Source organism: Lithobates pipiens, unplaced genomic scaffold (genome assembly GCF_037356315.1).
Source record: "Lithobates pipiens isolate NorthernLeopardFrog02 unplaced genomic scaffold, aLitPip1_a1.2 Scaffold_28, whole genome shotgun sequence".
NCBI lineage: Eukaryota > Metazoa > Chordata > Amphibia > Anura > Ranidae > Lithobates > Lithobates pipiens.
The window spans coordinates 1,842,016-1,865,967 of record NW_027507789.1 but is presented as its reverse complement, the minus strand read 5'-3'; the positions used below and the strand labels follow the sequence as shown (position 1 = coordinate 1,865,967).

The window sequence follows — 23,952 nt, the reverse complement described above, 5'->3', positions numbered from 1 at the left end:
TGAAGAGCCATTTTAACTTTTTCAGTTGAGACTTGACAATCAAATTTCAGAAGATGGAAAAGGCGGGAGCTCCATGGAAGGATTATCTTCAACATTCCTCTATAAATTGGTGACCACGCGGGAATTTATTCTCTTCTCTTCATAGAATTCCTTCAAGCCAATGCAGAGAAGAGGACTATGGTTGGCGTCATGTGATAGCGAGAGAGGACAGGTTCTCATCACCCATTGTCCTCGGTGAGATGTGTCCCGGCTTAGATCTATTCATGGTAAAAAAAAAAAAAAGTGGGAAAGTGTTGAGAAGAAATACTTTGTTCCGGAATGCGAGAGCATTTCCACCAATCAGCGTCTAACGTTCTAGGAGGACCTCAGTGGTTTCTGAGATCATAGACGGACCATTTGTCAGGAGATCAAAGTGAAAAATATCTGGAATGTGACGACTGGGTCATCATCGCAGAGTGAGAGTGATTAACCCCGAGGTCCCCAATCATTTAATGCCTCCTACGCACGCTGGACGTGCGATTAACTGACTTTTGTGTTCTGCCAAGATAGCGAGAACTCGGAGACAATGATGTATAATTGGGGCGATTTGGCTCCACAAATAGACGTTATGTGAGTACGGAACATCAGCACCGCGATTATTGCCAGATCAGCCTTTACTGTAAACCGGCTCCAGTTCTGGAACCACGGCAATTAACGATTACATTGTATGTAAACCATACATTACTTGTCAGTATGTTTGGCATCATGCCTCACTCTATATACACTATATTGCCAAAAGCATTGGGACGCCTGCCTTTACACACACTCTTTTTTTATTTCGTGGGGGGGGGGGGGGGGGGGCAGGCACTTTTTTTTTTTGGGTGGATACGCTCTTCCACTTCCTCAACCCTTTTCCTAAGCGTGAATAATGTTCGCTCTGCCCGCATCCTCCACCACTTGCAGCCTTCCTGTAGGGCAGTGTTTCTCAATTCCAGTCCTCATGGCCCACTAACAGGTCAGGTTTTCAGGCTTTCCATTATTTTGCACAGGTGATTTGATCAGTTTCACTGCCTTAGTAATTACCACAGCTGTTTCATCCGAGGGAAATCCTGAAAACATGACCTGTTACTGGGCCATGAGGACTGGAATTGAGAGACACTGCTGTAGGGCCAGTCTGGCTTCCCTGCCATGCCTCGTGCATGCTTTGTAGGGTGTCGCAACTGGCTCCCCAATCCAAAATGGCGGCACCAGAAGGTCAAAGCAATCACATAAAATCCCAATAAAATACATTCACGTTTTTGGTTGTAACATGACAGCATGTGGAAAATTTCAAGGGGTGTGAATACTTTTTCAAGGCCCTGAATCTGTTTCCTAAAGGTCAACAGCTACAGTATTTGTTCATTTTATAACCCAAGTGAAGTCCGTTCTTCTTGGAGATGCACTGTGCCCAGATGGACATGTTCATGTTTTTACCAAGACTGCCTGTCTTTGGCCAAATATAATATCCGGCTGAATCTACAATGTATTGTCCTCCGGAGACAATCGGAACATTTCCCAATGAAGGACCCCGATGAGTCTTTCTGACCGGTCACATGTCCTGCTGGCCATTGGTTGGTTATTTCTATATGCTGCGAGGATCGAGCGACGCTTTTATTTGTTGTTGTGACTGCTTGAAATTGTTCTTCTTCTTTACTACAAATGATTTACGGAATATAAAACATTTCCAGCACCCAGACCCGCTGAATAGTGGAGGGGGGGGAGGGGGGTTCCTCTTTTCTTGGTTGTTGCCAAGCCAAAGAAACCAGAGGATGGAAATCCAAGAATTCAAGAATGTGGTTGGGGTTTTAAGCATGCAATGTTCTTTTTTGTTTTTTATTTATTGCTGCTTTTACCTCAAACGATTGACCCAGCAGGATGTAAGAGAAGCCCCCAGGTCAGTGTGAGCAGCTGTATCTATAAGTGGTGACGGCGGGGTGAAGGTTACCTGTGGGGTCAATGTCACAGTTGGCCTGGAGAACATAAATGTCAGTGTGAAGCTTCAGCTGCCTCTGAGGACAATGGGGTGTGGGGTGCCGGGACTTGGCTGCTCCTCAATGCAGCCTCTGCTGAGGTGGACACCTACCCTCCCCCCCTCTCATAATGGAGGTCTGGGGTAGAAACCCACTGGGGGTTTGTGTAATCCACCGCTAAGCGATAATAGGCTTCTGGTGTACTGCTGTACCTTCCGAGTAGGGGGCTACCGCCAGGTGAACCTGCTTACCGTTTGAACAATAATATACACTCACCGGACACTTTATTAGATCCCCTTTCCTAGTAGCGGGTTGGACCCCCTTTGGCCTTCATTCTTGGTGGCAGAGATACAACAAGGCATTGGAGACGTTCCTCAGAGATTTTCCTCCATAGTGACATCATAACATCACACAGTCGCTGCAGATTTGTCGGCTGCCCATCCATGAGGCCAATCTCCCGTTCCACCACATCCCAAAGGTGCTCTATTGGATGAGATGTGGTGAGTGTGGAGCCCATTGGAGGACAGGGACCTCATTGTCCAGTGGTGAGATGATTGGAGCTTTGTGACATGGGGAATTATCCTGCTGGAAGGAGCCATCAGAAGATGGGGATCCCCATCCCCCACACCATTACCCCCCCACCACCAGCCTGAACCAGGGATATCCCATCCCCCACACCATTACACCCCCACCACCAGCCTGAACCGGTGATACCCCATCCCCCACACCATTACACCCCCACCACCAGCCTGAACCAGTGATATCCCATCCCCCACACCATTACACCCCCACCACCAGCCTGAACCGGTGATACCCCATCCCCCACACCATTACACCCCCACCACCAGCCTGAACCAGTGATACCCCATCCCCCACACCATTACACCCCCACTACCAGCCTGAACCGGTGATACCCCATCCCCCACACCATTACACCCCCACCACCAGCCTGAACCGGTGATACCCCATCCCCCACACCATTACACCCCCACCACCAGCCTGAACCGGTGATACCCCATCCCCCACACCATTACACCCCCACCACCAGCCTGAACCGGTGATATCCCATCCCCCACACCATTACACCCCCACCACCAGCCTGAACCGGTGATATCCCATCAGCTGCTTAAATGGCTAATGGGTGAACGGGCTGTAAATTATTCACAAGCTCCACAACGCTCATTACTTCCACATGTGGGACATCTCACCCCGTGCTTTCCATAGTTACAGTGCGGGGGGGGGGGGGTGAGTGTTGCCCCCCTAAGACAGGGATCACCGGGGGAAACTATAATCAAATATAATAAAATCCTGAATAGAGAAAACAAATGCAGCCGCCACACACATGTAAGGACGGCTCAGCTGCCATATAATACATCTTCAGTCTGTGGTTTTGTTTTATTTATTTTTTTTAGGCAAATTTCCCGTTTAGATTTTCTGCCCCTTAAAGGGGACATCCGGGCTGTTTACAGAAGAAAATTTCACCTGCAGTAGTTTGAATGCGATCCGCAGCGGAGCACAGAATAATATTTACAGGCAAGTGCTGAATATTCTGTACATAGTCAAATCGCACGGCTCGGTCTGCACGCTCTTCAGTCACCACTGTGGGGGGGAGGGGCGGGGGGTGGGCTTTAAAGGGACCCTGTCATGTTCTTCTCAGGGAAGGGGCTAGCTGTAGAATTTTAAAGAATAATTCCACCCCAACACGAAAATCTCTACATCTACAGACACGCATCGATCGAACGCTGACCTATCCAGCCCTGTAAAGAAGAAATCGCTATACGTACTTTTTCAGAAGACGATCTCCAGCGGGGGAAGCTCTGCAGAGGACACAGCCGACAACGGCTGGGAAATGGATGGGGAGTGACGTCACCCATAGACTTTCTATGGGGCTTCCGTTGTCGGCTGTGTCCTTTGCACACCGCTTACACAGCAAAGCCGCGGCTGACAGCTCAGCATGGGATCGGATTGCATGTATGTATAGTGATTTCTTCTTTACAGGGATGGATAGGTAAGTGTTCGATCGTGCGTGGCTGTAGATGTAGAGATTTTACTGTTCAGGTGGACTTATCCTTTAACACGCATTTAGAAAGCTTCATTAGGCACTTGCCAAGCTTCAGTAAGCATTTAGTAGAATCTAGTAGACTGTTGGGACTGAGCACTGATCAAGCTTCATTAGACACTGGGCCGAGCTTCACTAGGCACTTGTTAAGCTTCATTAGGTACTTGTTGAGCTTCACTAGGCACTGGCCGAGCTTCACTAGGCACTTGTTGAGCTTCATTAGGCACTTGTTGAGCTTCATTAGGCACTTGTTGAGCTTCATTAGGCACTTGCCAAGCTTTCCTTAGGCACTTGCCAAGCTTTCCTTAGGCACTTGCTGAGCTTCATTAGGCACTTGCCAAGCTTCAGTAAGCATTTAGTAGAATCTAGTAGACTGTTGGGACTGAGCACTGATCAAGCTTCATTAGACACTGGGCCGAGCTTCACTAGGCACTTGTTGAGCTTCATTAGGCACTTGCCAAGCTTTCCTTAGGTACTTGTTAAGCTTCATTAGGCACTTGTTGAGCTTCACTAGGCACTGGCCGAGCTTCATTAGGCACTTGTTGAGCTTCATTAGGCACTTGCCAAGCTTTCCTTAGGTACTTGTTAAGCTTCATTAGGCACTTGTTGAGCTTCACTAGGCACTGGCCGAGCTTCATTAGGCACTTGTTGAGCTTCATTAGGCACTTGCCAAGCTTTCCTTAGGCACTTGCCAAGCTTTCCTTAGGCACTTGCTGAGCTTCATCAGGCACTTACCGAGCTTCACTAGGCACTTGTTGAACTTCATTAGGCACTTACCGAGCTTCATTAGGCAGTTATCACGCTTCATCAGGTATTGCCGGGCTTCATTAAGTACTTGCTAAGCTTTAGTAAGCATTTACTAAAATCTAGGAGACTGCTGGGACTGAACACTTTGTCAAGCTTCGTTAGGCACTTGTCGAGCTTCATCAGGTACTTGTTGAGCTTCATTAGGCACTTGCCGATCTTCAGTAAGCATTTAGTAGAATCTAGGAGACTGCTGGGACTGAGTTCTTCCCCAATGCTTCCCAAATTTGGGAGATGCTTCGCCCTGTGCCAGTTCTTTGCCGGTGTTCAGGTCCCCCGGCATGTTTAGTGTGGACCACCAGCAGCCTCCTGGGACCTGTTGGTGGTTGCTGGTGGGACTATTGATGGAATGCATCCTACTGGAAGTGGGTGTTGTAACCTGGTACCTGCCCCCCCCCCCCCCAAAAGAAGTGACAATAACAGGAGATGAGGGGAAAGGAGGGAGCAAAGCAAAATCTTCCATCGGGGGGGGGGGTTCCGCTTTAATGCCTACTAAATGTGACTAGCATTTAAAAAAACAGCTCGCCATTCCTCATTCTACGGATCAAACCACTCCAAGCTTTGCCACCCCAGACGTGGGCATGAGCTGGCTTGGGAGGTGCCCCGTTGGCATATGGCCACAGTCTCAGGCTGCGTCAGTCATCTCTAAAACCATCAAACAGATTAATTTCCGCCCATCAAAGAAAGCAATTAGTGGGATGTGGGAACTGCAGAGGGTGAATCCAGATAGATGTCTGTCTCTGGCACCGAGAATCCTCCGATAACCCCAAACAACTCCTCCTGGGGGGGCTTTATTGGCGCAGAGGAACAAAAGTGCTCGCTAATTCGTTTTATACACAGAAATGTAATATAGACTCGCCGAGCAGTCTGGGAGCTCCGAGTCTTCATACCCACCTCCCCGAGATCCTCCATAAAAGTCAGGAGCTCCGAGTCTTCATACCCACCTCCCCGAGATCCTCCATAAAACAAGTCAGGAGCTCCGAGTCTTCATACCCACCTCCCCGAGATCCTCCATAAAAGTCAGGAGCTCCGAGTCTTCATACCCACCTCCCCGAGATCCTCCATAAAAGTCAGGAGCTCCGAGTCTTCATACCCACCTCCCCGAGATCCTCCATAAAAATGCAGAGCTCCGAGTCTTAATACCCACCTCCCCGAGATCCTCCATAAAAATCAGGAGCTCCGAGTCTTCATACCCACCTCCCCGAGATCCTCCATAAAAGTCAGGAGCTCCGAGTCTTCATACCCACCTCCCCGAGATCCTCCATAAAAATGCAGAGCTCCGAGTCTTAATACCCACCTCCCCGAGATCCTCCATAAAAATCAGGAGCTCCGAGTCTTCATACCCACCTCCCCGAGATCCTCCATAAAAGTCAGGAGCTCCGAGTCTTCATACCCACCTCCCCGAGATCCTCCATAAAAGTCAGGAGCTCCGAGTCTTCATACCCACCTCCCCGAGATCCTCCATAAAAGTCAGGAGCTCCGAGTCTTCATACTCACCTCCCCGAGATCCTCCATAAAAGTCAGGAGCTCCGAGTCTTCATACTCACCTCCCCGAGATCCTCCATAAAAGTCAGGAGCTCCAAGTCTTCATACCCACCTCCCCGAGATCCTCCATAAAACAAGTCAGGAGCTCCGAGTCTTCATACCCACCTCCCCGAGATCCTCCATAAAAGTCAGAAGCTCCGAGTCTTCATACCCACCTCCCCGAGATCCTCCATAAAACAAGTCAGGAGCTCCGAGTCTTCATACCCACCTCCCCGAGATCCTCCATAAAAGTCAGAAGCTCCGAGTCTTCATACTCACCTCCCCGAGATCCTCCATAAAAGTCAGGAGCTCTGAGTCTTCATACTCACCTCCCCGAGATCCTCCATAAAAGTCAGGAGCTCCGAGTCTTCATACTCACCTCCCCGAGATCCTCCATAAAAGTCAGGAGCTCCGAGTCTTCATACTCACCTCCCCGAGATCCTCCATAAAAGTCAGGAGCTCCGAGTCTTCATACCCACCTCCCCGAGATCCTCCATAAAAGTCAGGAGCTCCGAGTCTTCATACTCACCTCCCCGAGATCCTCCATAAAAGTCAGGAGCTCCGAGTCTTCATACCCACCTCCCCGAGATCCTCCATAAAAGTCAGGAGCTCCGAGTCTTCATACTCACCTCCCCGAGATCCTCCATAAAAGTCAGGAGCTCCGAGTCTTCATACCCACCTCCCCGAGATCCTCCATAAAAGTCAGGAGCTCCGAGTCTTCATACCCACCTCCCCGAGATCCTCCATAAAAGTCAGGAGCTCCGAGTCTTCATACCCACCTCCCCGAGATCCTCCATAAAAGTCAGGAGCTCCGAGTCTTCATACCCACCTCCCCGAGATCCTCCATAAAAGTCAGGAGCTCCGAGTCTTCATACCCACCTCCCCGAGATCCTCCATAAAAGTCAGGAGCTCCGAGTCTTCATACCCACCTCCCCGAGATCCTCCATAAAAGTCAGGAGCTCCGAGTCTTCATACCCACCTCCCCGAGATCCTCCATAAAAATCTAGAGCTCCGAGTCTTCATACTCACCTCCCCGAGATCCTCCATAAAATAAGTCAGGAGCTCTGAGTCTTCATACCCACCTCCCCGAGATCCTCCATAAAAATCTAGAGCTCCGAGTCTTCATACTCACCTCCCCGAGATCCTCCATAAAATAAGTCAGGAGCTCTGAGTCTTCATACCCACCTCCCCGAGATCCTCCCTCTATAAAAGTCAGGAGCTCCGAGTCTTCATACTCACCTCTCCGAGATCCTCCATAAAAGTCAGGCGCTCCGAGTCTCCGGCCCTTTTAAGGAGAGAGCTGGATGGGGGATTACTGTCAGTTTTCTGGCTGAACATGTTAATTATATTCCCAAAACGATCAATCCCTCCCATGCCAAGAATACTAAACGACCCTAAATACACCCAAAACAGTATTTTTAAAGCAAATTTCGCTGCTGAAATTGGTACTTTCAAAACCAAATTAATTAAGCTTAATTTGTAATTAGCATTTATTAAATTCTGGTTGGTCTTTTGTTCTATATACGCACTATTTTACCAAAAGTATTGGGACGCCTGCCTTTACACACACATGAACGTTAATGACATCCCAGTCTTAGTCCGTAGGGTTCAGTATTGAATTAGACCACCCTCTGCAGCTATAACAGCTTCACCTCTTCTGGGAAGGTTGTCCACAAGGTTTAGGAGGGTGTCTATGGGAATTCCTTCAATATTGAACCCTATGGACTAAGACAGGGATGTCATTAATGTTCATGTGCGTGTAAAGGCAGGTGTCCCAATACTTTTGGTAATATAGTGTATATTGCCATAGCAGGTCAAAAAACAAAAGATATATCATATGTTTTATAAAATCTGTACCCCGTGTTGGGTTGTTTTAAGCCAGTTCTTGCGGCAGGCTTGCTGTACCAGGTTGCCAGTGGTTGAGGGTTCAAAATTCGAGATTCGAAGTCTGCAGCTTTACGTACCTTTACTCTACAGGCTGTGTCAGCAAACACTTATGAGGGACCCCTAGTATTCTGTGGTTACAGACCCGTTCTCCTGGGAGGTGGTACAACCATTGTTCACTTCCAAAAACATGGTCAAGGACCCCATTCACATTGTGGCTTAAGCATAGTTTGGCCCAAAGTCAAGTGTTCCATGAGGAGTGCCGCGGTACTCCTGAAACCGGCGAGAAGTATTTCCGGTGAGAAGTATTTCCGGCTGTAAATGCCAATTTCTTCTCTGTCCAGGGAGGGTGGCGGAGATCCAGCTTATCCCCGAAGAGGAAGTGAGCAGAAAATCTCAACTTTGTGGAGACGAAAGAAAACTTCTCCCTTAAATACCCCTAAATGGGGGGAACCCCGACTAAGAGGGGGCTCCATCCTGCTAGAGTCGCATTCAACTGGACTTGGAGTGGAAGAAAATTCTTGGATAAGCAGCGAAATGTCTTAGTCATGGTAGAACTGGTCTCGTTGATCTGGGTCAGAGAGAATAGACGTGATCTGTTCTTTATAACCTACCGAAGAATTTGTAATCCCTTTTAGCCAACCTTGTTCTACAAAACTGGTCGGTGACCTCCCCTTTCTCTACATTTTTAATCAACAGAGTTTGGTCGCCAACCCGCCCCCTCACCTACGATTGGTCAATTAAATTTTTAACGCTAACAAAGCACCCTCAAACCCAACCCCCGCCCCAACCACACACACACACTCAGAGCACTTTCCCTTTCCCACTTCCTCTGCTGCCTCTTCACTTCCCTATCTAGTCTATGATCCTTTCTAACATCTCCCCATCCCCTCCCCCTTGTACATTACACTCCAGGTTCCTTATCACAATGGTGCTCCCCCCCCGCCTAGTTTGCTCTTGGTGACCCATCTGGGTACCTTCACCAGGAAATGCACCTTTTCATTCGCTCTTCTCCTCTAAACTTCCCCTTTTGTCTTACCCTGCTCCCTGTTCTACTTCCATATACATTCTTTTTTATCTTCTATAACAGAGGCCTCCAGACTTTCTAAACAAAGGGCCAGTTTACTGTCCTTCAGACTTAATGGGGGGCCAAATTGTAGTCATTAGAAGTAGAAAACGCCCCAATATCAGTGGGAGTAAACAATGCCCCATCGTTGGTGTCATTGTGAGGAATTGTGCCCCCATAATTGGTGTCATTGAGAGGAACGGTGCCCCCCATCATTGGTGTCATTGACAGGAATTGTGTCCCCATCATTGGTGTCATTGACAGGAACTGTGTCTCCATCATTGGTGTCATTGACAGGAACTGTGTCTCCATCATTGGTGTCAATGCGAGGAACTGTGTCTCCATCATTGGTGTCAATGCGAGGAACTGTGCCCCCCCCATCATTGATGTCATTGCAAGGAACTTTGCCTCCTCGCTGGTGTCAGTGGGGGAAATATGCTTCATTGTTGGTGTTCCGAGAATGAAATATTACACCAAGGGCCTGATAAATCCAAGCAACGGGCTGCACCCAACCCTGGGTATCAGTTTGGAGACCACAGCTCTATAACAATCATCCGCCAGCAAGCCTACCCTCACACTCTTGGTGCCTTTTCACAATGGCACTCCCTCCTGCCTAGTTTTGTTCTTGATGACCCATCTAGGTACCCTGATCAGGAAAGGCACCCTTTTATTTACCCTTTGAACCCCCCTTCTCCCCCATCCACTTCCCCACTACCCCCTTCTTCTGTATATCTTCTCTGTGATCCTCTGTAACAATCCCCCTAATCTAACCTCACAGCCCAAGTTCCTTTTCACTATGGCACTCCCTCCTGCCTGGTTTGTTCTTGATGCCCCATCCAGGTTACCCTAATCAGGAAGTGCGCCTTTTTCTTTCCAAATCTTACCCTCTAAGTCCTTCAAAGCCACCCCCCCCCCTTCCCCTTCCTCTTTCCCACTTCCCTCTTTCCCTTCCATTTATTCTCTGGGATCCCCGATAACAACCCCCCCCCCTCTACCCTCATACCCCAGGTTCCTTTTCAGGACACATCATCTTCCTGCCTAGTTTGCTCTTCATAACTCATCTGGGCCCCCCCGATTGAGAAGGTGACCTCCAGATCATGTATGACTTTTTTACCAGGTATTCTCTATTGTCTGCCTTACTGTAGATACCGTACGCCCCATTCTTGCCCAATGCCATGCATAACAAATTTTATGAGTGCCCAACATAGTATCATTTTCCACATTGCCCAGTTGGGCACCACTTGTATCTTGAAAATTAAAAAAAGAACAACATGTATTAGAAGGGCGGGGCCTGGCGGGACTGGAATCCAATTTAAGAGGTGCTGATGGAACAGGAGAATCAGATATGAGGCAGAAACCAATTAGATCTGCTAAAAATCACACAGAAATTTTAGAGGCTCAGGACACCGAAAATAATGACATCTGGTCCAAATCTAGCGCCCCCTGACACATGGGATCCGATCGTTTCCCAGGACTTTCCCCCCAATTTGTAATCCTTTTATACTTTGAAATATTGACAACAATATAGAGGAAATAAAAGCATAAAAGAACAAAAAGTAATAGACAAGTCTAAAAGGTGGAGTGAGGGGCTCTCCGCCTCATCCAATGAGATTGCCGACCGGAAATGTGCCGAGTGTGGGAAACGATCATCCCTCATTATCGCAAATTAAAAAAGAACGACATATACATTTGTTCAGCCCTCTCTCCTACAAGTCATACGATCCCCTGTATATTATCATCATTATTATTACCAGTTTGACATCCGTCAGATATAAATACTCGGAGTCCCCATGTGCTGTTCATCCCGTGATAATTTATGCCGAAAATTTGTAAATCTGTCTTTAGCAAATTGGTTCAGAGGGGTCCAAAATATCCTTTGCTAGAGAGATTTCAGCACTTGCAAAATGTTTTATTTTTTTATTTATATTATTATTATTATTATTATTTTTTATTATTATTTTATAATTTTTCTTAAATTGGTATTTAATATTGTTAGTATCACAAATGATTTGTGTTTATTTAATAATAAGTATGTGTGTGTGTGTTCATCCCCCACACTTATTTCCTTTTTTGTTTCACTTAACCCCCCCCTTCTAGATTGTAAGCTTTAGCAAGCAGGGAACTCTGATTCCTCCTGTATTATTATTATTATTATTACTACTACAGGTACTTATATAGGGCTGTCAATTTACGCAGCGCTTTACATACATATTATATATTTATATAATTTTGAATTGTATTGTAACTGTACTGTCTGCCCTCATGGTGTAAAGTGCTGCGCAAACTGTTGGCGCTATATAAATCCTGTACAATTTTACATATAGAGATAGAGAGATAGCGAGATAGATAGAGATATCTCTCTATCTCATATATATATATATGTATGTATGTATGTGTATGTGTATATATAAAACAAAAAAAATGAAAGAAATGTCCTATTTTTCACAAAAAACAAGCGCGATATGGAAGAACGGGAAAAAAACGCTAATTAGACTTCATTAACCAATAAATGGCACTAGCTGCTGCATATAATATAATATTATATATATAAATATATAATTTTTTTAATTTAATTATTATAATATTTTATTCTTATCATTATTCTTATTTTATTTAATTGGTATCAAGTTATATATTTTTTATTTATTATGTATAATACAAATTTTATTACGTTTTTTATTATTTTTTTTATTATTATAGCTTGGATTATTTTTCCAATGCAAACAAAGTTCTAACACAATCTGCCCTGAAACTACTGCTGCTGCCAATTCAGAAGTGCGGTGGGGCTAATTTACTAAAGGAACGGAGACAGTTTTACTTGGCTTAGCACACAAGTCAAAATGTATATTGGATTCTGAATACCCAAATCAACGTGAGAAAAAACTAATTAAAAAAAAAAAAAATAGATTTTTACTTGCATGTGATTGGGTGACTGAAGAGAACGCAGCTTTGTCTTATTTACTAAGCTAACTGAACGTTTACTTTGAAGGGTCGATGTTTCTTTTCTTTTAGCGCAACCTTTCCCAACCCCCTTTTTACCCTGGAGGAACCCTTTAAAATAAATATGGGGTCTCCGGGAACCCCTGATCATGATGATGAAAAAAAATAATAATTATCATCCATCATCAAAATACAATGATGGTTATAATAATTTATGATTATTATTATTATTATTATTATTATTACACTTTTCATTTTAACATATTACATTTTATTATATATTTTTTCAAAGTTTACATTCAGGAAGCACACAGTCCGGGACGACACAATACCAAATATCCGAACATTTACACATTTCATAGGACAATAACACAATCCATCCACTTCTACAAGTATTAAATAAGAGTCAATAATTCAACACATTCAGCAGAATATTTGGCAATTATGTTACAACGTTCTCTCTATACAATCGATGATCATCATGAAAATAAATAATAATATCCATAAAAGAAACACGGAATGTGAAAACTGTATTTTCCTCTAATCTGAGTGGAGAGACGCCCCTCTACACCGGTGATCAATGTATACAAAGGGACATTAGAGTGTAAGCTCCTCTGTACAGAGACTGATGTGACTGTGGAGGGAGGGGACATTAGAGTGTAAGCTCCTCTGTACAGAGACTGATGTGACTGTGGGGGAGGGGACATTAGAGTGTAAGCTCCTCTGTACAGAGACTGATGTGACTGTGGAGGGAGGGGACATTAGAGTGTAAGCTCCTCTGTACAGAGACTGATGTGACTGTGGGGGGAGGGGACATTAGAGTGTAAGCTCCTCTGTACAGAGACTGATGTGACTGTGGGGGAGGGGACATTAGAGTGTAAGCTCCTCTGTACAGAGACTGATGTGACTGTGGAGGGAGGGGACATTAGAGTGTAAGCTCCTCTGTACAGAGACTGATGTGACTGTGGGGGGAGGGGACATTAGAGTGTAAGCTCCTCTGTACAGAGACTGATGTGACTGTGGGGGAGGGGACATTAGAGTGTAAGCTCCTCTGTACAGAGACTGATGTGACTGTGGGGGAGGGGACATTAGAGTGTAAGCTCCTCTGTACAGAGACTGATGTGACTGTGGGGGGAGGGACATTAGAGTGTAAGCTCCTCTGTACAGAGACTGATGTGACTGTGGGGGGAGGGGACATTAGAGTGTAAGCTCCTCTGTACAGAGACTGATGGGACTGTGGCGGAGGGGACATTAGAGTGTAAGCTCCTCTGTACAGAGACTGATGTGACTGTGGAGGGAGGGGACATTAGAGTGTAAGCTCCTCTGTACAGAGACTGATGTGACTGTGGGGGGAGGGGACATTAGAGTGTAAGCTCCTCTGTACAGAGACTGATGTGACTGTGGGGGGAGGGGACATTAGAGTGTAAGCTCCTCTGTACAGAGACGGATGTGACTGTGGGGGGAGGGGACATTAGAGTGTAAGCTCCTCTGTACAGAGACTGATGTGACTGTGTGGGGGAGGGGACATTAGAGTGTAAGCTCCTCTGTACAGAGACTGATGTGACTGTGGGGGAGGGGACATTAGAGTGTAAGCTCCTCTGTACAGAGACTGATGTGACTGTGGGGGGAGGGGACATTAGAGTGTAAGCTCCTCTGTACAGAGACTGATGTGACTGTGGGGGAGGGGACATTAGAGTGTAAGCTCCTCTGTACAGAGACTGATGTGATGTGGGGGGAGGTGATATTAGAGTGTAAGCTCCTCTGTACAGAGACTGATGTGACTGTGGGGGAGGGGACATTAGAGTGTAAGCTCCTCTGTACAGAGACTGATGTGACTGTGGAGGGAGGGGACATTAGAGTGTAAGCTCCTCTGTACAGAGACTGATGTGACTGTGGGGGGAGGGGACATTAGAGTGTAAGCTCCTCTGTACAGAGACTGATGTGACTGTGGGGGAGGGGACATTAGAGTGTAAGCTCCTCTGTACAGAGACTGATGTGACTGTGAGGGAGGGGGCATTAGAGTGTAAGCTCCTCTGTACAGAGACTGATGTGATGTGGGGGGAGGTGATATTAGAGTGTAAGCTCCTCTGTACAGAGACTGATGTGACTGTGGGGGAGGGGACATTAGAGTGTAAGCTCCTCTGTACAGAGACTGATGTGACTGTGGGGGAGGGGACATTAGAGTGTAAGCTCCTCTGTACAGAGACTGATGTGACTGTAGGGGGAGGGGACATTAGAGTGTAAGCTCCTCTGTACAGAGACTGATGTGACTGTGGGGGGAGGGGACATTAGAGTGTAAGCTCCTCTGTACAGACTGATGTGATGTGGGGGGAGGTGATATTAGAGTGTAAGCTCCTCTGTACAGAGACTGATGTGACTGTGGGGGGAGGGGACATTAGAGTGTAAGCTCCTCTGTAAAGAGACTGATGTGACTGTGAGGGAGGGGGCATTAGAGTGTAAGCTCCTCTGTACAGAGACTGATGTGACTGTGGGGGAGGGGACATTAGAGTGTAAGCTCCTCTGTACAGAGACTGATGTGACTGTGGGGGGAGGGGACATTAGAGTGTAAGCTCCTCTGTACAGAGACTAATGTGACTGTGGGGGAGGGGACATTAGAGTGTAAGCTCCTCTGTACAGAGACTGATGTGACTGTAGGGGGAGGGGACATTAGAGTGTAAGCTCCTCTGTACAGAGACTGATGTGACTGTGGGGGGAGGGGACATTAGAGTGTAAGCTCCTCTGTACAGACTGATGTGACTGTGGGGGGAGGGGACATTAGAGTGTAAGCTCCTCTGTACAGACTGATGTGACTGTGGAGGGAGGGGACATTAGAGTGTAAGCTCCTCTGTACAGAGACTGATGTGACTGTGGGGGGAGGGGACATTAGAGTGTAAGCTCCTCTGTACAGAGACTGATGTGACTGTGGGGGAGGGGACATTAGAGTGTAAGCTCCTCTGTACAGAGACTGATGTGACTGTGGGGGAGGGGACATTAGAGTGTAAGCTCCTCTGTACAGAGACTGATGTGACTGTAGGGGGAGGGGACATTAGAGTGTAAGCTCCTCTGTACAGAGACTGATGTGACTGTGGGGGGAGGGGACATTAGAGTGTAAGCTCCTCTGTACAGACTGATGTGATGTGGGGGGAGGTGATATTAGAGTGTAAGCTCCTCTGTACAGAGACTGATGTGACTGTGGGGGGAGGGGACATTAGAGTGTAAGCTCCTCTGTAAAGAGACTGATGTGACTGTGAGGGAGGGGGCATTAGAGTGTAAGCTCCTCTGTACAGAGACTGATGTGACTGTGGGGGAGGGGACATTAGAGTGTAAGCTCCTCTGTACAGAGACTGATGTGACTGTGGGGGGAGGGGACATTAGAGTGTAAGCTCCTCTGTACAGAGACTAATGTGACTGTGGGGGAGGGGACATTAGAGTGTAAGCTCCTCTGTACAGAGACTGATGTGACTGTAGGGGGAGGGGACATTAGAGTGTAAGCTCCTCTGTACAGAGACTGATGTGACTGTGGGGGGAGGGGACATTAGAGTGTAAGCTCCTCTGTACAGACTGATGTGACTGTGGGGGGAGGGGACATTAGAGTGTAAGCTCCTCTGTACAGAGACTGATGTGATGTGGGGGGAGGTGATATTAGAGTGTAAGCTCCTCTGTACAGAGACTAATGTGACTGTGGGGGAGGGGACATTAGAGTGTAAGCTCCTCTGTACAGAGACTGATGTGACTGTAGGGGGAGGGGACATTAGAGTGTAAGCTCCTCTGTACAGAGACTGATGTGACTGTGGGGGGAGGGGACATTAGAGTGTAAGCTCCTCTGTACAGACTGATGTGATGTGGGGGGAGGTGATATTAGAGTGTAAGCTCCTCTGTACAGAGACTGATGTGACTGTGGGGGGAGGGGACATTAGAGTGTAAGCTCCTCTGTAAAGAGACTGATGTGACTGTGAGGGAGGGGGCATTAGAGTGTAAGCTCCTCTGTACAGAGACTGATGTGACTGTGGGGGAGGGGACATTAGAGTGTAAGCTCCTCTGTACAGAGACTGATGTGACTGTGGGGGGAGGGGACATTAGAGTGTAAGCTCCTCTGTACAGAGACTGATGTGACTGTGGGGGGGGGGGGGGGACATTAGAGTGTAAGCTCCTCTGTACAGAGACTGATGTGACTGTGGGGGAGGGGGCATTAGAGTGTAAGCTCCTCTGTACAGAGACTGATGTGACTGTGGGGGAGGGGACATTAAAGTGTAAGCTCCTCTGTACAGAGACTGATGTGACTGTGGGGGGAAGGGGCATTAGAGTGTAAGCTCCTCTGTACAGAGACTGATGTGCCTGTGGGGGGGGGGGGGGACATTAGAGTGTAAGCTCCTCTGTACAGAGACTGATGTGCCTGTGGGGGGAGGGGGACATTAGAGTGTAAGCTCCTCTGTACAGAGACTGATGTGCCTGTGGGGGGAAGGGACATTAGAGTGTAAGCTCCTCTGTACAGAGACTGATGTGCCTGTGGGGGAGGGGACATTAGAGTGTAAGCTCCTCTGTACAGAGACTGATGTGCCTGTGGGGGGGAGGGGGACATTAGAGTGTAAGCTCCTCTGTACAGAGACTGATGTGACTGTGGGGGGAAGGGGCATTAGAGTGTAAGCTCCTCTGTACAGAGACTGATGTGCCTGTGGGGGAGGGGACATTAGAGTGTAAGCTCCTCTGTACAGAGACTGATGTGCCTGTGGGGGGAAGGGACATTAGAGTGTAAGCTCCTCTGGTTGGTTCTGTGTTCTCTGTACAGCGCTGCGGTATATGTCGGAGCCATAGATCACTTATACAATGGTAGGGCGATCGCCCTCTGGCGCACACACACTGATTTTTTTTTCTCCATATCTCCGCCTGGCACGCCAGAGATATAAATCGATATTAATGGAATGACGGCGGAGACATTAGAGTGCAAGCTCCTTTTGCAGGCAGGAGGATGGAAAGGAATATGTGGGAGCGTCAGAAATAGAAGAAAACGTTTGGCGTGCTACTCACATCGTCGGTGGGGCAGCTCCCATCGTAGCGCAGCTGCAGAAGTTTGGTGACGAGCGACCAGTGGAGCGCGCTGGTGTGGGGGTCTCCTCCCTGCTCGCTGTACATGCGACTCACACTGTCGCAGCCGTACGGTCCGTCCTCTCCCGGCGAGGCTCTTGCCAGCATAATGGGCTGCTAATGCTTTTTAACCCCTTCCTGGCCCCTGACTGCGCGGTATGCAAATCGCGTTCTTCCCAGCCGTCACATTAGGAGATTTCCGCTGAGTGCAGCTCCGGGAGAAGGGGGGGGGGGGGCAATAATCCGCACGGATTGTGCAGAGTGCAAAGTTTTGGTCGGAGAGTTTGGACCGGCCAGCCGGCAGTTCAGGCGTGAATCCAGCACTTCTGGAAGATGTATTTTTAGGAGGGGGGGGGGGGGGGGGGGGGGGAGTCCAGGGAGGAGAGATGGAAAACCTTCAGGAGGAGCCAAGCTTTGTTTTTCAATCACTCATTAGAGCAGGTGAACAAATATGAAGCAGCAATGAAAGAAAAAAAAAGACGTCTGACAAATTAAATGGCAACACCGCTAAATTGAAAAAAAAAAAAAAAAGTGTCGGACAAATTAAAAAGCAACTGTACAAAATATAAAAAAAAAAACAAATGGTGCAAAATTTAAAAAAACAAAAAAAGACATCAAACAAATTAAAAGGCAACATTGCTAAATTGATAAAGATAAAAAATAAGGTCAACAAATTAAAAGGCAGTGGCATTAAAAAAGAAAAAAATAAATAAAAAAAAAAAAAGTTGTCAGACAAATTAAAAAGCAACTGTACAAAATAATAAAAAAACAAAACAAATGGTGTGAAATAAAAAAAAACTAAAAAGACGTCAAACAAATTAAAAGGCAACATTGCTAAATTGATAAAGATAAAAAAAAAAAAGGTCAACAAATTAAAAAGCAGTGGCACTAAAAAAAAAAAAATAGTTGTTGCACAAATTAAAAAGCAACTGTACAAAATAATAAAACAATAAAAATAAATAAAAAAGTTCAACAAATTTAAAAGGCAATGGTACAAAAAAACAAAGAGACATCCGACAAATGTAAGATTCAATGGTGCAAAATTTAAAAAATAAAAGGACATCCAACAAATTTAAAGGCAACAGTGCTAAATTGATAAAGAAAAAAAAAATAAACTCAACAAATTAAAAGGCAATAGCACAAAAAAAAGAAAAAAAAAAAAGACGTTCGACAAATTAAAAGGCAATGTTGCTAAACAAAAAAAGGTGTAATAAAAATTAAAAAGCAACTTTACAAAATAATAAAAAAATAAAGAAAAGTTCAGCAAATTAGAATGCAATGGTGCAAAAAAAATAAATTTAAAATAAATTTGGCAAATTTAAAAATCAACTGTGCAAAATTTAAAAAAACAAAAAACGATGTCTACTAGCAAATTTAAAGGCAACAGTGCTAAATTGATAAAGGGAAAAAAAAAAAAAGTCAACAAATTTAAAAAGGCAATGGCACAAAAAGGAAAAGAAAAAAAAAAGATGTCTGACAAATTAAAAGGCAACATTGCTAAATAAAAAAAAATAAAAAAAAATAAAAAGTGTCAGACAAATTAAAAGGCAACTGTACAAAAAAAATGAACATAAAAAAAGCGCTCAGCAAATTAGAAGGCGACAGCGTAAAAAAGAAAAATTGTACAATTTTTGGTGATCCGTTGTCAGGTGTATATTGGCCTCCAGTTGTTCCTTGCACACCAGCTGAAATTCAAAACAAGGCTGAAATAAGAGAAGTAAGAGAGTAGACATTAGAAACCAAATGCAGGCATGGGGGGTTCTGACAGTTTCATGTTTCAGGTGCTGGGGCGGGGCTCATAGATGGGTGGGGAGGTATTTGGAAGCTTTTATTTTATGTCTGAAATAAGAACTGCATGTGTTGATGCGTTTTCTTTTTTTGGGGGGGGCTTATTTTTGTTTTTTGTTCTCTTCCGAATCTGAAACCGAAGGGTTACTGACAGGTAAACACAGACAGTTTCAGGCAGGGGAGGGTCGGATATGTGATGAGGACGGACACACAAGGATACAAGGGCAGGTTCAGAGAATGGTGTCACCTGTTCCGGGTGAAGCTCACCATACACATAACGCTGCCCATACACTATAGACTCTGATTGTACAATCTCCTTTAAAGTGGTTGTAAACCTCAGACATGAAACCTGAACAAAGCACATCCCTCTATAGTGTGTACTTGTCTCAGTCCAGAGCACTGAGTGTCATTTCTGTCTGCTGCCTCCTTCCTCTGCTATCTGCAGGAGTCAAGTTTGACAAGTTGTCCTGACACCAAGAGATAAAAGGTGACAGGGGAGGGAGCTCCTGCACACAACCTGTGATTGACAGCCTCAGCTCTGCTCCTGTGTGCTGTGTGAAGGGGGTGTGTCCCTTCCCTCCAATCACACACATTATAGTCTCCTTTAGATCCGCCCACAGCTAGGTGGTGCAAAGGTCTGATTGGAAAGGTCAGACAGGTCCTCCTACCACATCGTTTTAGTAGATATAGAGTTGATTGTACAAAGATTGCATGGTCAGACCGTAACACGAATAAATTAGATCATACAATGAGAATAGAGAATAGTGTATGGCCAGCTTTAGATCTGCCAACTACAGTTTGTAGGGCAAGAGCCTGCCTGATTGGATAGTTTAGTAAAGGTCCTCAAATCACATTGTTTTGCTGGCCATACACTGTACAATCTCCATTAGATTGACTCTGCAGTGCAAGGGTCTGCCTGATTGGATACAAAACGAATAGAATAAGTGGCGGCCGCTCATGCAGGATACACGGGTCCCCCTCTATTCTACATGCAGGGCGCCGACCCCCCTAATCTGCACGCAGGGTGCTGCCCCCCATTCTACATGCAAGGTGCCACCCCCCTAATCTGCACGCAGGGTGCCGCCCCCCTATTCTACATGCAGGGCGCCACCCTCCTAATCTGCACGCAGGGCGCCGCCCCCCTTATCTACATGCAGGGTGCCCCTCCTAATCTACATGCAGGGCGCCACCCTCCTAATCTGCACGCAGGGCGCCGCCCCCCTTATCTACATGCAGGGTGCCCCTCCTAATCTACATGCAGGGCGCCACCCCCTAATCTACATGCAGGGCACCGCCCCCAAATCTACAAGCAGGGCGCTGCCCCCCTTATATACATGCAGGACGCCACCCCTAATCTACATGCAGGGCGTCACCCCCTAATCTACATGGAGGATGCTGCCCCAATCTACATGCAGGGCACCACCCCCCTAATATACATGCAGGGATGTCACCCCAAATCTACATGTAGGGCGCCCCCCTAATCTACAAGCAGGGCGCCACCCCCTAATCTACATGAGGGGCGCCACCCCCTAATCTACATGCAGGGTGATGTCCCCCTATCTACATGCAGGGCGCCCCCCTAATCTACATTTGGGGGAGGAAGAGGAGGAGACGCAGGGGAAGAAGAGGAGACGCAGGGGGGGAGAGGAGGAGACGCAGGGGGGGAGAGGAGGAGACGCAGGGGGGGAAGAGGAGGAGACGCAGGGGGGGAGAGGAGGAGACGCAGGGGGGGAAGAGGAGGAGACGCAGGGGGGAAAGAGGAGGAGACGCAGGGGGGGAAGAGGAGGAGACGCAGGGGGGAAGAGGAGGAGACGCAGGGGGGAAGAGGAGGAGACGCAGGGGGGGGAGAGGAGGAGACGCAGGGGGGGGAGAGGAGGAGACGCAGGGGGGGGGGAGAGGAGGAGACGCAGGGGGGAGAGGAGGAGACGCAGGGGGGAGAGGAGGAGACGCAGGGGGGAGAGGAGGAGACGCGGGGGGGGAAGAGGAACAGACGCAGGGGGGGGAAGAGGAACAGACGCAGGGGGGGAGAGGAGACGCAGGGGAGGAAGAGGAGGAGACGCAGGGGGGGAAGAGGAGGAGACGCAGGGGGGGAAGAGGAGGAGACGCAGGGGGGGAAGAGGAGGAGACGCAGGGAGGGGAAGAGGAGGAGACGCAGGGGGGAGAGGAGACACAGGGGAGGAAGAGGAGGAGACGCAGGAGAGGAAGAGGAGGAGACGCAGGGGGGGAAGAGGAGGAGACGCAGGGAGGGGAAGAGGAGGAGACGCAGGGGGGGAGAGGAGACGCAGGAGAGGAAGAGGAGGAGACGCAGGAGAGGAAGAGGAGACAGGGGGGAAGAGGAGGAGACGTGGGGAGGAAGAGGCGGAGACACAGGGGGGAATAGGAGGAGATGCAGGGAGGAAGAGACACAGGGGAGGAAGAGGAGGAGACGCAGGGGAAGAGGAGGAGATGCATGGAGGAAGAGGAGGAGACGCTGCCCCCAATCTACATGTAGGGCGCCCCCCTAATCTACATTTGGGGGAGGAAGAGGAGGAGACGCAGGGGAGGAAGAGGAGGAGACGCAGGGGGGGGAAGAGGAGGAGACGCAGGGGGGGGAAGAGGAGGAGACGCAGGGGAGGAAGAGGAGGAGACAGGGGGAAGAGGAGGAGACGTGGGGGAGGAAGAGGCGGAGACACAGGGGGGAAGAGGAGGAGACGCGGGGAAGAGGAGGAGATGCAGGGAGGAAGAGACGCAGGGGAGGAAGAGGAGGAGACGCATGGAGGAAGAGGAGGAGACGCATGGAGGAAGAGGAGGAGACGCAGAGAGGAAGAGGAGGAGACGCAGAGAGGAAGAGGAGGAGACGCAGGGAGGAAGAGGAGACGCAGGGGAGGAAGAGGAGGAGACAGGGGGAAGAGGAGGAGACGTGGGGGAGGAAGAGGCGGAGACACAGGGGGGAAGAGGAGGAGACGCGGGGGAAGAGGAGGAGATGCAGGGAGGAAGAGACGCAGGGGAGGAAGAGGAGGAGACGCAGGGGAAGAGGAGGAGACGCAGGGGGAAGAGGAGGAGACGCATGGAGGAAGAGGAGGAGACGCAGAGAGGAAGAGGAGGAGACGCAGGGAGGAAGAGGAGGAGACGCAGGGAGGAAGAGGAGGAGACGCAGAGAGGAAGAGGAGGAGACGCAGGGGAGGAAGAGGAGGAGACGCAGGGGAGGAAGAGGAGGAGACGCAGGGGAGGAAGAGGAGGAGACGCAGGGGAGGAAGATTAGGAGACACAGGGGAAGAAGAGGAGGAGACGCAGGAGGGAAGAGGAGGAGGCACAGTGGGGAAGCCACTGAAGCTGCCTGGGACCTGGATGGGGTAAATATGGGGCTGGCAAGCATGGAAGATTGACCGAGCTCCCCAGGGACTTGGGGAGGGGGGGGGCCTGAAGGTTTGTCTGCCGCCCCCCAACCCCCACACAAAATATGGAGCACCAGTCGCCAATGAATAGAGTTATTGGGTTTGTCCTATTACAGTTTTGGTAGAAGGAGATTGTACAATCTAATTGTATAGTATATGGCAAGCTTTAGATCAACCAATAAGTGTGCAAGTGCCTGCCTGATTGGATAGTTGAGGTAGGTCCTCCTATTGCATAGTATTTTGGTAGACCTAAAGCTGATTGTACAGAGATTGTATGGTCAGATTGTCACCTGTATGGTGAGTCTAAAACTAGCCATACGTTATACAATTTGATTGTACAATCTACTCTTTGCTTTTTAGCAAAACGATGTGTTAGGCCGCGTACACACGCGGGGACTGTTCGCCCAACTTTGTCCGCTGAACAGTGTTTCGGCGGACAGTCCGCCCGTGTGTGGGCTTTCAGCGGACAGTTTCAGCGGACAGTTTCAGCGGACAGTTTCAGCGGACAGTGTGCTGAACAAGGTTTTTCGGAAATTCCGAAAAACTGTCCGCTGAAACTTTGTTTCAGCGAACAGTCCCCTCGTGTGTAGGCTTGTTCGTCAAACTAAGTTGCGCGCATGCTCAGAAAGGATTTACACGCCGAAAGTTATAATGCAGTGTATAGGACGTCGTATTTTTCGTCCCGTCGTACGTGCCGTTCACGTCATCGCGCACGGTTTCAGCAAACTGTTCGTTCGTCGTGTGTGGCCATGTCCGTCCATGCTAATTTTGAGCGGACTGTTTGCCGAAACTGTTTGACGGACAGAGTTGGGCGAACAGTCCCCGCGTGTGTACGCGGCCATAGAAGCACAAACCTAATATAGGGGTCTTGCACTACATATTTGATGGTAGAGCGAAAGGAGATTGTACAATCAGATTGTATAGTGTATGGTCGGAGTTCATTAATAATGATGATAGGCTCCGCCTCCTGTGCACGCCCACTCACAGCCAGCGCTCCGTGTTTATTCAACTGCCAAACGCTGTTATCTGATCTGTCGCCCAATAAGATGTGGGTGACGCCCCCTGGTGGACATACATGGGGGGAGGGGTGCATTCAGGTCCTGCAGAGTGTCAAGTTGTTGTCATGCTTACTTTTGCAATGCACAGAAAATTTGTTTGGAATAGCGCCCCCCCCCCCCTCGTGCACCAGGGGCACAACATAATTGATTTATTTTATTACCGTTGTGCTGCATGGCACAGGATGAAATGCTTTTCAGCACATTGGCAGATCGTTCATCGTTTAATGCGAGGCGACGCTCGTTCCTTAAAGTGGTTTGTAAACCTCAGACATGAAACCTGAACAAAGCACATCCCTCTATAGTGTCTACTTGTCTCAGTCCAGAGCACCAAGTGTCATTTCTGTCTGCTGCTTCCTTCCTCTGTTATCAGCATGAGTCACTTCTG

General features: G+C 47.9%; 1 protein-coding gene across 1 annotated transcript in view; it reads right to left on the bottom strand.

The window, feature by feature from the left end:
* The window catches only part of PIRT (phosphoinositide interacting regulator of transient receptor potential channels), a 30,096-nt gene extending 12,434 nt beyond the window's left edge, over positions 1–17,662 (bottom strand). Inside the window, exon 1 of the mRNA XM_077458547.1 lies at positions 17,291–17,662. Within this exon, the coding sequence (XP_077314673.1) occupies positions 17,291–17,455 (165 nt within the window). The 5' untranslated portion in view covers positions 17,456–17,662. The remainder of the gene's footprint in view (positions 1–17,290) is intronic.
* Positions 17,663–23,952: the final 6,290 nt, after the last annotated feature.